Here is a 14491-nt window from a genome sequence, read left to right on the forward strand (position 1 = left end):
ATCACACATACTTTGTCAAATGTAATCTTTTTATTATTTTTACAAATTAGTTTGAACTACTTTCTCTGAGTAGCTTCAGTTAACCCTATAGATCCCAGCGTCACTTTGCTGTAGTTGTACCTCTGGTACTGGAATGTAGCTTGCAAAGCTATATGCTTATAAAGCAACTTCCCCATCCCTGCTATGTGGTCATGATTTAGACTTATCTCATTATTTGGATTCATTATCTGCACATTTTGTCTTAATAAGTAAAGGTTGTACTTACTTTGACATCATTTTTTTGTACCACAACTTCTACTGAGTACCACATAATTGTGAGTCACCATGATTATTTTAATTTACTTTATTATTATATTTTTAAAAAAAGATATGACAACAGGAAAATGATGACGCATTTCTTCCTCCTCCCAGGGGTGCTGCCCTCCAAAATGGCCGCCAGAGGGCGCCGGACGTTGCTTGACATGTCGAGCCGCTCCTCATTCCTCAGCAGGTGCAGGTAGTTGGCAACAAAGGAACTCCCAGGCCCAACCAGCAAACTTCACACATGAATGTGGAACTCAAGCGAGGAGGCGGAAACTGTTCCGCTTACTCCCGAACACAGAATGACTCGCAGTGATTGACGGCCGTACCATGGATAAGAGGCTTTCCTCGTGGTTTAAGAAGCCGAACCAGCCTGGAAGCGAGATCCATGGGGGAGATGACAATGTAAACCTCAGCGCTCATAAAACAACAGAGTTAGGCTTTTGTCAAAAAGCCGGGGTTTATTACATCGCCCAGTACAATTACGCCGCACGCACAGAGGAGGACCTGAGCTTTAATGTGGGGGACACTTTAGAGGCTCTCGATAAAAGTCATGGCGACTGGTGGTTTGCGAAAGCCCTGACCGGGGTCTCTGCGTCCAAACAGGGATACATCCCGGCTAACTATGTGGCGCCCATGGAGAGTATCAACGCAGAGCCGTAAGTAGCCCATCATGTCATTAGCAAATTCATGTAGATAGAAAACACCATTCCACCATTTCTGTCTTTAGTGCTGATTCATTTTTTTCAGTTTGAAGTCTTGGGTTAAACCAGTTAATGATTGTCTGTGAGCAGGAAATGTAGACTGAGAAGTTATTAATTCCAGTGGCTGGCCGTTTATTTACACCTGGGCCTCCAGTGCTGTCCTACTATAGTTGAACCACCTCCTAATAACCTCATTATGATGCCACAGCTTTGGGTTATTAGGGGTGTAACAATACACGTATTCGTATTGAACTGTTCGGTACGATGCTCACGTTTCGGTACGAGGCTCACGGTTCGGTACGCATTACGAACCGAACAATACGTTTGAATAATACTATGCATTTCAGAACATCGGTGCGGTTCAGTTCCAGTAAGAGGTCCTCCTGCGAACGTGTTCGTTGAGTTTTAGATCGGGTTGAAAAAGTTTTCAAAAGCACCGCAGCATGTAAGTGTCCTGTCATGCTATGGTGTTATTTTCTGACTTTTAAAAACGTAAATACAATTGCCAGAAGTTAAAAGCTAACGCTAGGCTTCACGTCACCACCACTAAATTAAAGTCGGACTAGTGTTCGGCATGATGACGTTTTGTAGTTTAATTTAGCCACTTGTCAGCAATCACTTTTGAAGACACATAAAAGCTTCAAAATTCACAAGTAGGCTATTAAGTGATTAAAATCTCTTATGCTTGTGTTAATCTCAGACCTTATTTGAAGCATCTAACCAAAAACCCATTCAAAAAAAACATTGACTTTGACAAAAGGGAACCGAAAGTGCAAAAATGCCGACTTATTACATGGTTTGAAGACTGCTCTCTGATCTGTTTAACGACTCTGACATTCTGGAAAGTCACAGAAACTGGTTTTGCAGGAAACCTGTGGCTGCAGGTAATCGCCTCAACATGCCTGATGCTACAATATGTGGTAACCTCTCCACACATTGTTTTCACAAATAAAACCTTTATCGCTGGGCGTAGTCTAATTGTTGGGAAAAGCAACGTCACAAAGAAAGGCCTACTCCTCAGTGGAACCGGTTTCCTCTCAGCTGTACGCTGGCTTTTCCCATTTGGTTCACAGGGTTAAAAATAGTTCTGATTGCCTGCATCAGTCCAGACAACATTGTGTCACAGTTTCACTAAATCACAAACTGGAGACTGGATGGACAACAATTGATTTCAGTGTGTGTAATGTGAAATATTCAGTTTTGATATTCTGGTTAAATGTCATAGGCGTCTGCAGCTATTCTGGAGTTTAATCAGGGCCGGATTAACCTGCTCAGGAGGCCTGGGGTAAAACATATATTGTAGGGCCCCCAGAGACCGCCTCCTTATACATGTTGAAGTTAGTTTGTGGTCAGGAAATTCTTTAGGATTAAAAGATATTCAGACTAAAATAATGAAGGTCTTTGGGGATAAGGCTGGTCTCATTCTATATCTTATTCATTGTCATGATTATGAAAGAACATTGATGAGTTGATGCTCACTGATGTGCTTTTAATAGTTTTGGACAACAATGGAGCACTATGGCAGAGAGGAAGAAGATATATCAGGCTTTGATACACACAATACTTGTTGGTGGATCTATATTGTCGGTTTGGGGCTTTGTTAACAAAAGAACGACAAAAAGGACATTATTGATTGTTATATATGTTTTGTTACAGTAACAACAACAGAATGGTTAAGCCAATTTAAAATCAATCCAAATTACCAGTGATTCTTTGGGCCCCCAGACGGTTGAGTTTTATTGAGAAATTATTATTTATATTCAGAAAGCCATTATGTTTTCGCAGATGGTATTTTCCCGACACAAAGAGGCTGGAGGCTGATAAGATGCTGTTGGCAGGAGGGAATCAGCATGGCGCCTTCCTCATCAGAAACTCTGAAAGTGAGAAAGGGGCGTTGTCCCTCTCGGGTAAGCTAAGATACACATGTTACAGTGAAACCTTTAAAGAAGAACTCCTCACAATTCAATTTTATTTGTATCTCCCAATATCACAAATTTGCTTCAATATGCCAATATGAAGAGTATCTTATGGTAATACGCGTATGTACAAATGGAACATTGCGGTTAATGTATCATGATAATTATTACCAACAATGACTTAACAAAGTGTTTGGTGCAGCGATGTCTTCAAATCTTACTTAAAGCAGTCAGACTGCCAACAAACTTAAATTGCACTAGTGTATTATTCTGCTTGATCAACATTACTTTCTCAGATGAAGTCATGCTAGTTGGCCAGGTAGCATTCTGCAGTGTGTGTACTGTGTCCACACGTTTCCAAACAGCCCCAGCATTGTTCAGTGACCCACTCTTGTCCTCAATTGACTCAAATAATGAATGAGTCCATGTGTCTTCTCACTTTGGCCTTTTTTTTTTTTTTCATTGGAAGCAAATTCCTTCCATGTTCATTCATTAAAGGCAGTTGATGAGCCATGTAACCCGAGGTTAAGTCACTTTGTGTGTGAATCAAAAACATTTACCCCGTGCTAGTTTTACTGATTTTAAATTAAATAGAATCAAAGGACCCAAATGACGGCGATATTTGCTTTTTGTGTGCGTTATTACTTCTCTAATATTGGCCACGATCCAACAGCATATGTGATTGTATATGTGATTAACACACCAGTAACTCCTGATAGGAGCACAGGTGATCAAGGAACTAGTAAAAAAAAAAAAAGTTGTCACGTGTAATAGTTGTCATTCTGTTACAGCACATAAGTTCAGCATTTAAAAAAAAAAAAAAATAAGTATTGAGCATTAAAACAGATTTTAGGCTTATTTCTTCCAAAAACTTCCTAAAATGGTTGCAATATGAAGTTGATTCCATGAATGATTATGGACAATATTCTATTTTTCAAATACAGTATGTGGCTTCATACTGAAGCACATTTACAGGGACCATGTCCTTCTGATATATTACGTTTCAGTGCCTCATAATAGTATTTTAGAATGTTCAGTGAGCAGCAATACTAATGCAGTTCTCTTCAGCTCTACAGTTTGTTTTTTGAAGCTTATTTTAGCTCATTGATTGTTTTTTGTTACTGCTTTTACTTGTTTGTATTAGCACCCCTTACCAATTAACACTGAATTAAACCACAGTTAATGTAGTTAATAGAAGCTTCTATCATGACAACATGCTATATTGACAATAGCAAGTCAAAGAAATAATACAAATATATGTTTATCCATGTATCAAGAAAGGATTTTTAACTTGCAATCAGAGGGCCTCGAATGATTTTCAGACCACCAACCAATACCATAGACTTCCATTCAAAGTTGTATTTTATATTTTTAATTTGATCTATTTATCCTTTTCATTGTTAATCGACTACTTAAAGAGCACTTGATTCTTTACTTTTCCAAAACCACGTTTTTTTGACCCAGTGCAGCACTTCCTATTTTTTCCTCACAACATCAATATTTTAGAAATGAATTTAAATGGAAACTTCTTTGTACTCTGTAGCTCGTTAGAATGTCTCATGCTGGTTGTGTAAGCAAGACCGTGACAAACGCGCGTTGACTTGCTTTAATTAAAAACTTTCCCTCAACACCTGTGCCATGAGGAAAACTTAGTTATGCAGTTCTTGACTCTTGAGTACATCCCTCATGTTGACTTGTCTTTCAGTGCTGGACGGTGTGAATGTGAAGCATTACAAGCTGAAGAAACTGGAGAACGGTCACTACTTTGTGTCGAGGACCAACTCCTTTGAAACACTGGTGGAATTGGTGGAACATTACTCCAAGCGGGCCAATGGCCTCTGTGTGCGTCTTGTTGAACCGTGCAAAAAGGTCAGACACGCTATGAACTTCACACATCCTGTTGATTCTCTAAATTCTATTTTTGTTGTTTCTGTTCCTTTAGTACACTTTTTTTTAAATACAGTATAAAGTCACCTTGTCATCTCAGTAAACAACAACTCCTCCCGTCCGTGTAGATGGAGGCTCCGCAGACTTACGGCCTGTCCTACAACACAGTGGACCAATGGGAGATTGACCGCAAGTCCATCAAGCTGCTGAGGAAGCTCGGAGCCGGTCAGTTCGGAGAAGTGTTCGAGGGCCGGTGGAACGACACCACAGCAGTCGCAGTGAAGACCCTCAAACCTGGTACGCTACTGCCTCCTTTCCTCTCACCGGAGGTGTTGAACAGGATTCTACTATTTAGGAATGAGTAAAGTACAAGATGATTTGGTCATGTCAATAGTTCAGTGCGTGATCGGTGAATTTAGAAAGTTATGTCATTACTCGGGGTGTAACGGTTCACAAAATTCTCGGTTCGGTTCAATACATCACAGTGGTGCCACTGTTTGGTACGTTTTCAATACAGCAAGAAAGCGGAAATACCAAATCCTCGCTGGTGAGACTCTCAAGGGGGCGTGTCTGAAGAACATGGCTCTCCATCTCCCATTCAGTAGTGAGGTAATGTGACGTTACAGTCAGCTAGCTTTGTGACGTCTGTTTGGGCTTTTGTTTTCTTTTACAAAGTAGGAATTATGGTCTGGCAAAATGGGCTTGTGAAGAAGTATTGTCACGGGGCTCAATAACATTAGGCATGTTCGTACAGCCTGCGCTTTCCACTCCAGAGTAGGGTCTCATACCGCGGCTATAAATATACCTTTAGCCCTGTTTGAATCAGTAGGGAAACACTACTTTAATGCTTCGGGGATAGTTTATAGTGTGTGTACTGCTGTTAGTTTTCCTAGTAAGCTAGTTTAGCATAGCGTGCCTCTCAGAACAAGCGTGCCTCACCAGAGTAGAATGTTTTTCTTCCGTGGTGGGAGTGTCAGACAGCACGTTGTCTGTTATGTTGGGTGGGTTGCCTTGTTAAGCGCAGTGGCTCCACCGAGAGAACATTTTATTTCCCACAATTTAAGCTTCTGCATTTTCCAAATGCAATAGTATTATTCAAATGTATTGTTTGGTTTGTAATGCGTACCGGACCATGAGCCTCGTACCGAACGGTTCAATACAAATACGTGTATTGTTACACCCCTAGTCTTTATTATAATTTAGAGGTACGTTTGGCGGTCCCTGTGGACAAAAGCAGTAGTATTTCCGAGCGCCAGAGTCCCTTTAGAAAACCTCTTCATTTTACTGTAACAAGGTCTGATACCCTTCCTCGTGCAGTCCTGGTCCTGGTTCTCCAGGGCCTCTTTTCCCTCCAGCGGGCCCTGCAATATGGCCTGGGCCTCCAGTAGTGTGGCATCGTTGTGTTGACTCCCAGCGGGAACCGGGTGGACCAGCGAGGAGAAGCTGCTGCCTGGCGCGCTGCTCTCAGGTGGAAGGCGGCAGCAAAGGAGGATCTGGGTCTGTCCACGGTAGGCTGGTCGCTGAGGGGCCTAGGGCAGAGATCAGCCTGCCGCCGACGGACCCATATTGACCTCCGGCAGGAGGTGGAGCGCTCTGCACCTGGTGGCAGCAGATCCTCGTCTGGCCAGGAGCAGAACTTCGCCTCACTGCTCCGCCGGTCAACGCTGATGGCAGCCCAGGCCGTATTGCTGGGTATTTAACATATTCATGTAGCTAGTTGTATTTATTATGGGCTAACTTTGTCAGAATGTAAAATTAAGTCAAGTTGACAGTGGAGTAGAAATGTATTGGTTGTAAGAGTGAGTGTGCAAAACACTACACCACACACTCATCAAAGATGTCACCAAAAACTCCTAATATACCATCACTGAACACCTCTCGCAGGTACAATGCACGCGGAGGACTTCATGAGAGAGGCTCAGATCATGAAGAGGCTGTGGCATCCCAAGCTGATCCAGCTGTACGCTGTGTGCACCCTGGAGGAGCCTATCTACATCGTCACAGAGCTGATGAACAACGGCAGCCTGCTGGAGTACCTCAAAAGTAAGACGAGCTGTCACCACCTTTCCCACGTGATGATGAGCTCCTGCTTCTTTATGGCAGGGTCAGAGTCCAACGCTAATGTGCAAGGGTCAGGCCGCGGTAGAGATTTATCCCACAGCAACAAAACCATTCTAGATCCTACAGTTTATAAATCAAAACTTTGATCTCAGCTGCACATACTTCACTTCATTGATTTTATTTAGTCTCGGCCAGAGAGTAGCCCAGTGGTCTATAAATTAGTTACCCTGTGTACAAATTCCGTTCCAAAAACCAGGTCCTCCCACTGAGTGCATCTTAAACGTTTGTCTGAGTCTTCAGTATCAAAGTAATGCAGTTATAGTTGTGTGTACATCCATGGGTACACTGCAAACAGCAACTGCTAATAGCTAATTCCACATGCATTTTAATGGTGGCACGTTGCCAAAAGGTAAGTAAAAAACTACGAGTTAAAGTTGTCACATTGAGTTTTGGCCCTACCATGTCTACTACATAGGAGCAAGAGACAGACTTTATAGTTGTTTAGTCTCTTTTTGTTGTTGTTCTGTCTCTTTGTAGTTGTACAGTATCTCTTCATGATCATTTTGTGTCTCTTTATGGTTGTTTTGCCCTTTTTTATAGTGTCTCTTTGTAGTCTTTGTGTCTCTTTTGTTTTTAAAATCTGCCTGGTTTGTACGTATCTTGTTGAATTATATTTTGTAGATGAAAGCCAGGGGGGCCCCTGACACTTTGGGCTCCTGTGTTCTTTCTCTGCTACCTACGTTACCTTAAACACGGTAGGACTGCGACTGATTATGTGTCTCTCTGCTTGATTACAGAGGATAAGGGCACCACGCTGGGTATCTCTGACCAGATTGAGATGGCTGCCCAGGTGGCATCGGCCATGGCTTTCCTGGAGTTGCAGAACTACATCCACAGAGACCTGGCAGCCAGGAACGTCCTGGTGGGTGAGAACAACACCTGCAAAGTGGCTGACTTTGGCCTTGCCAGGGTCTTCATGGTGGGTTTAACATTCAAAGTGCTGTTGTATAATGCATGTAGCAAATGTTATAGTAATTCTCACTAATCACAGCAAATACAAATGTTACACTACACTAAAAAATACTTAAGTAAATTAACTTTTTGATCAACTTATTGTACAAGGATTCTTGGTAGTTGTTGGAACTGTGTAAGCAAGCCTGCATTCCCCATTAATTACAGACATTTCCCTCATTTATTGGCATTTATCATACAACCTAATATATACTCCACAACCCAAGTCTAACTGTTTAGTTTAGGTATTGTCACATGTTGACAACGGTTATCTATCAAACACCCTTTCAAAATACACTTTTGTGCGGTCATGTTGCGACAGTAAGGGTTTACGTCATGGACCGAATATAAGAAGTGGACGTTGTTACCATGACATCAGCCATCGGTTTGTGGACTACGGTTGCCATCTTGTTTTTTCAGAACCAGAAGTGACACGAGAGGATGGAGTTGAGTACAACCGAACGCTGAATGAGACATTTGTAGGCGACCAAAATGTTACAAATGGCTTTCATGAACTGAAAACAGTGTAAAAGGGTTTAGGTTGTAAGACAAAAACACGGACAACTCCCAGACTGGACAACGCCGTGGTAGTCACAAGGTAGACCCGCCCTAAAGCATCCCCTGCTTTATCGTTTTACCCAAAAGAAAAAACATAATATATGAAATGATAATGCTGTATTGAAGAAGACTTGAATTTTTTACTATGTAATACTTGCGTACTGTGTGAACGTATTCATGACTAAGTTTGACATAATACAGTTTGAAAAAATATGTTGTGCCGCAAATGGATTGCATGTAAAAAAATTCCCCCAGCTTGTAAAGGCCTTAATTAAGGCACCTCTGCATTGGCTTCACTTTTCACATCCGGAGGTTGTCGCCGGATCTCTACACTAAAGCTGACTCACTGATAGTTTTTTTTGTTTCTAGAAAGAGAATGAAAATGTGTACGAAGCCAAAGAAGGAAGTAAATTCCCTGTGAAATGGACCGCGCCAGAGGCCATCCTAGACAACATGTTCAGCATCAAATCGGACATTTGGTCCTTTGGAATTCTGCTGTACGAGATCATGACGTTTGGACAGATGCCTTACCCAGGTGAGACTTTGGTCAACCTAGTGATAAATTATTCTCTGAACATAGAGATTTAAAAAAATGGCAGAGACGTATTCTGAATTTTCTGGAAAGTCAAAGCGCAGTTTTTTTTCCTGTGGTATTAAGTAGCTCAAACATTTTAATGTCAAACAATTGTCTCCTGCAAGAGAAGCTGTAATGTCCTGTGATTCTCTCCCCCCCCCAGCCATGACCAACTACCAAGTTATCCAGAGGGTCCCCACGGGCTACAGGATGCCAAGCCCGCCCAACTGTCCCAAAGTCATGCATGACATTATGATGGACTGCTGGAAGGCGAACGAACAAAATCGGCCCACATTCAAGACCCTGCAGTGGAAGCTGGAGTTCGACCTGGACGTGACCTCGTACGACGACTACGTCCGTTACTAGCACACTGGCGATTCTAAATCAAAAATCACCTGAATCCAAACATGAACATACGTCGTTTTGATGACACAACAGATTGAACTGTAATTCCACTCCTTTGCAGTGAAATTAAGGATCTAAAATGTTTGAGCTTGATAGAATGGTGTGGCTGTATCCGACATGCAGTGAGGAAGCTTTTACTGCAGCAGCACTCAGAGATGGGCAGTATTTCTATTACTTGTATTTGAAATACGTATTTCAATTACTTTTGAGTATTTTGTAATTTGTATTTGATAGGGCCGATACAAAATCTAATGTAATTTGTAACAAAATACTTTAGAGTGGAGTAATTTTGTATTTAAAATACTCAAAATACTTTCTCCACCAATCAAAAAACAGTTCACGAGTTCAGTCTTCAGATCTTCAGTTGAGGTTCAACGGATTGTCTGTCAAGGTAAATATTTTATCTGAGTGTGACAGATGTCAACTAGCTTGCACTAGCAATTTATGTCTGGGTCTGGCTACATAGCCTATTGTATACACATGGTGATGGTTATAATATCAAGCTAGCGATCGATGCTAACATGCTAATAACGCTAGCATGCTAGCGTTAGCATGCTGTCTAGGCTAGTGCATAGCCAGTGTTTAGCAAGTTAATGTATCAGTCGAGTAGCTAGCTATAGGAAGAGGGAGATTGAGAGCTTGTATGTTCATGATAACCTTATCGAGAGACGTCTGACCATCTAATCTTGCACTGTATTACAAGTTATGCTGTATCTTCTCAATGTGAATGTCATAATGCCATATAAATTACTGGCAGGTAATATAGTTCACAGTTAGCCAGGCTATGACAGTAGATGTCCATTTGTTCAAAAAAACATTAAATATCCAATTTATTTTATTTAAAAGGCATATTATGAAAGTATTCTTAGTTTTATTATTTCATACATTCTACAGTTGGCTAGGTGGACATGTCTCAGCAAGATGATGTTCAAGAAGTACCGTCAACAAGCACAGATGGAACCACAGATGGAACCAAGCCTGTGTCTGCAATCTTGGATGGGAAGTTCTTCAGTATTGTCTCTCAAACATCAGATGGGAAGGTCCAGGCAGAGTGTAGACTCTGCACCAAAAAGAAAGCAGTAATATCTGGAACTCTTTTAGCGACATCAAATTTCAAAACTCACCTGAAGAGACTTCACCCTGACAGTCTTGATGAATTTGAAAGGCACAAGACAAAGTATAGGCCTAGTTATAGTGGCAAAAAGACAAACACCCCCTATAAGCAGACCCGCCTTTTTGAACACAAAGTAACGCAGGGTAAACTTGATTCTCTCATTACTTCGTACATAGTGAAGGGAATGCATCCCTTGTCTACAGTTAAACAAACCGAATTTGTTGAACTGATTCATGGATTAAACCCCAATCTGACAGTGATTTCCAGACGTACACTGCGAAGGAAAATGGAAGCAGATTTCAATGCCAAAAAAAGTGATCTGAAAGAGAAACTGAAGACGGTGCAATATGTTTGCACAACTGCTGACATCTGGTCCACTAGAAAGACTAGCTTCATGGGCGTAACAGCTCACTGGATCAAGCCAGATTCAACTGAACGTGAATCAGTCGTTCTCGCATGCAGACATTTCCCAAGTCCACACAACTACAACCGCATTGCTGAGATATTGGAGGAAATCCACTCAGAATTTGGCCTGTCAAATGAGAACATCATTGCAACAATGACTGACAATGGGTCAAATTTTGTAAAGGCCTTTAAGGGGTTCAACATATCTGTTGTTGCAAATGAAGACGAGAATGATGACACAGAAGAGGATGGACTATCCTTTGTAACCATCAATGCTTCAGAAGAAGAAGTGTCTGAAGGTGCAATCATCCTACCACCTCATGTGAGATGTGCCACTCATACACTGAGCTTAGTGTGTACCACTGATGCGAAGCAGGCGATGAAGGACTCTCCCACACTCTCCCGTCTGAACCACACAGCCATGGGAAAGTGCTCAGCTTTGTGGAATGCATCAAAAAGACCCAAGACGGCAGAGCTCCTGTCAGAAGTGACAAAAGAACAGTTGAAAACACCATGCCCAACACGTTGGAATTCTATGTATGACAGTTTGAATCAGCTGACCACTTTAAGAGACAAACTACCTGAAATGATGGAAAAACTTCAGCTCCCTCCATTCAAAGAGGTGGAGCTTGACTACCTGGCAAAGTACTGCAAAATCCTGAGACCTATTGCAGTAGCCATAGATCGGCTACAGGGTCAGATATCCTGCTACTATGGTGAACTTATCCCTACCCTTTTTGCTGTGCAATCCAAACTCCATGACCTACAAGCTTCCAACCTAAGGCACACTTCTCCCCTTTTACAAGCCATCTTGGTAGGTTTTGAGAAAAGGTTCAGTAGTTATCTGGAGTTGAAGACGGATGTGAATGAAGCCATCTTGGCAACAGTCACTCACCAATTCTTCAAAATGCGCTGGCTACCACCACGATTGTCAGGAGAAAGGAGGCGAATCCACCAGCTTATGCTCCACTCAGCCGAAGATCTTGGCCTGGTGGCAGAGAGTGAAACGGCTTCCTCCAACCTCCAAGATGATGAGGAAGATGACTTCTTTGTTTTCTCAGCTGAAGAAACTCAAGTCCAGGAAAGACAGGAGATCACAAGCCACAGCAAAGCTGAGTTAGAGACCCTTCGTTTTCTGGAGGACACCAGAAAAGACCTGCTTTCTCTTCAGCAGTACCCACTTATTAAGCTCCTTTTTGTTCGATTTAACACAACCCTCCCCTCTTCAGCTCCGGTTGAGAGACTGTTCTCGTTTGCAGGAATGATATTCCATCCACACAGGAGGCGGTTAACACCAGAAATATTTGAAAGTTTAGTTGTTCTTAAAGGCAACTAAATTGGCTACTCAGTGGTTGGGTCTCAAGAACCAAAATGGAAGAATTATTGTGAACCTGTATGAGACACCTAACACTGTTGATACAAAGCCAAAGTTTATGGGCTGTTAAGTGTTAAGTCCCATTAACAAAAAAAATATATATACATAATCAATCAAGTTGTTGTCTTTTAATAGCTTTGCTTAGTTACACTGACATTCTGTGACTGTTCTTCCTTTTTGTGGGGTTCACCAGAGCTTTGTGTACATTATAGCCCAAACCTGAATGCTCTGCTATACCAAATTGTGAGAAAACAGAAAATCCAGAAAAAAGTATTTCCTATATTTTAAATACAAAATACATGTATTTTGTTACATTTTCTGGCACCAGTATTTTGTATTTTGTTGTAATACATTTATTTGGGGGTATTTTGTATTTTGTATCAAAATACATTTTGATGTATCTTTGCCCATCTCTGGCAGCACTCCTAGGTTTGGCTTTGTTTGACAACTGAATGCACTTTCAGGCAGGCTGTGTCTGAAAGTTGGGATAGAAAATTCCCCTGTGCTAAATATTTTTCGACTGACTTAACTTATGTTCCTTACTCAATAACAAAACCATATACATTGTTTATGCGTGTGTGCTTTAATGTTTCACAAGAACATATGGGATGTCTGCTATAGCTTCCATAAAAGGAAGTAACAGAATGTTTAACTTGTAGATTGTACATCACAGAATGTTTAGGTTAGAAGCAGAAATCGACGTCTTAGTGGGGACTCATCCTACACCCCCCTTTTTCCTATGCACTGAGCCTTTATAAGATGTACACGGACTATACACGGGGCTCTTCATCCCACAGACTGCACACAGGCACTCTGTGTGATTGAACCTTCTCTGCGCAGAGAATAAATACTTTAAAGACAAACTTTCTTTTCTCAATGCTCCTTATTTCAGTATTATAGAACTCACATGGTACTTTTATATAGTTTTTTCACCATAAATTTGGCATCACAAACAGGATCCCTTGAAAGATCATCAGGAGCAAACAGCGGTTGGTGAACTGGCCCTCCAGAAGGAAACTGCCCTACACGTTTGCCTCGGAGGATCCCACACCCCACACCCTCGCTACTTTCATTGACTCTGGCGCTGATGACAGCATCAGGACCCATGAGGACCTAGCCCTTCAGCTGGGTATCGACCGGGTACGACTATTCATCTTCTGGAGCAACAACTGAACTTCTGACTCACCCAGAATCTGATTTTATTCTTGCTTTAACTAAGTTGTCTTTATAGCTGTACTTAGGCCTGCCTCAGTTGTGATTGGACTGAGTTTCTGCCTGTCTGAGGAGGTGTGATTTAGTCTCTGCTGCTGAATAGCTCTGCTAATTGCAGGGGGAGGAGCTTGCACTCCTGGCAGACAATGAGCAATCAGTAGATTGCTGTCCTTAACCACTGCTGGTGGTTGGAAGCGTCAGGCAAAGGAAGGCTAGGGCGCACAAAGGCAACAGGGCGACTTTTTTAAGCCCGACTTCGTCAAGCTTAGACTTCTCGAGCGTGTACTAAGGGAGTTTCTATTTCTCTACCATGTGTTTGCATCCGATTTCTGTCCGCTCCTCTGCTCGGTGGTCACGTGGTCACTCCCAGGTGCCGTGAATCCACTAACCTCATCTATCCTACTCTCTTGGCTCATGGAGAGCAAGTAGTGGTGGCAGGGGGGGGGGGGGGGGGGACTATGGAATTGCCAGTCGGCACACTGTAAAAAAGGATTTGAGGTTTTAGTGTATTCAGCTCATTTCCCTGAGTCAGTTCAACTATAGTGCTGGGTGTACTTGAAATATAAAGTTCAACTGTGCCCAACTAATCACTACAGTGTAGGCAACACAGATTTTCCAGCTGACTCAACTGTATGTGTGGCCCCTGCAAAAGCATGTAGGCAACCCCACACAGTAAACAACGGCAGCCCATTTATTACAGTGACATGCAGAAGACTCCATTTTGGATGACGAGTTGCCAAGGTAAGAACAACATTTTACCCTGCTTGTATTCATCAAAATGCTTGTTAAATTAAGAGTTGAATAGGAGAACTATTATTAGTAAGAGGAGAAAAGAAAAAACATCTCTGGCCATGGTCACTGCAAAGACGGACAATGTCATCCAGAAAAATTAATAAACAATACCTAGTAGAATAAGCTAGGCCTAAGCTACACAAATACTTAAATGTAGTTATTTTTATGGAATTTGTC

At 41.9% G+C, this 14491-nt stretch overlaps 1 protein-coding gene across 1 annotated transcript; it reads left to right on the forward strand.

Annotated features, from left to right (window-relative positions):
* Positions 1 to 562: 562 nt before the first annotated feature.
* LOC306711297 (tyrosine-protein kinase FRK-like) lies at positions 563 to 13162 on the forward strand. Its single transcript, XM_079180169.1, has 8 exons — positions 563 to 959; positions 2790 to 2911; positions 4626 to 4789; positions 4936 to 5104; positions 6692 to 6850; positions 7666 to 7847; positions 8807 to 8972; positions 9175 to 13162. The coding sequence occupies exons 1-8, from the start codon at positions 631 to 633 to the stop codon at positions 9375 to 9377; spliced, it is 1494 nt and encodes a 497-aa protein (XP_079036295.1). The 5' UTR covers positions 563 to 630; the 3' UTR covers positions 9378 to 13162.
* The last annotated feature ends 1329 nt before the right edge of the window (positions 13163 to 14491 follow it).

This window comes from Pholis gunnellus (genome assembly GCF_910591455.1).
Source record: "Pholis gunnellus genome assembly, chromosome: 19".
Lineage (NCBI taxonomy): Eukaryota > Metazoa > Chordata > Actinopteri > Perciformes > Pholidae > Pholis > Pholis gunnellus.

Excerpts from the sequence above, each read along its gene's own strand:
- LOC306711297 (XM_079180169.1), top strand. The coding sequence starts at position 631 with ATGGATAAGAGGCTTTCCTCGTGGTTTAAGAAGCCGAACCAGCCTGGA. Across the intron at positions 5,105-6,691 it reads AGTGAAGACCCTCAAACCTG|GTACAATGCACGCGGAGGAC; the intron begins GTACGCTACTGC and ends CACCTCTCGCAG. Across the intron at positions 6,851-7,665 it reads CCTGCTGGAGTACCTCAAAA|AGGATAAGGGCACCACGCTG; the intron begins GTAAGACGAGCT and ends GCTTGATTACAG.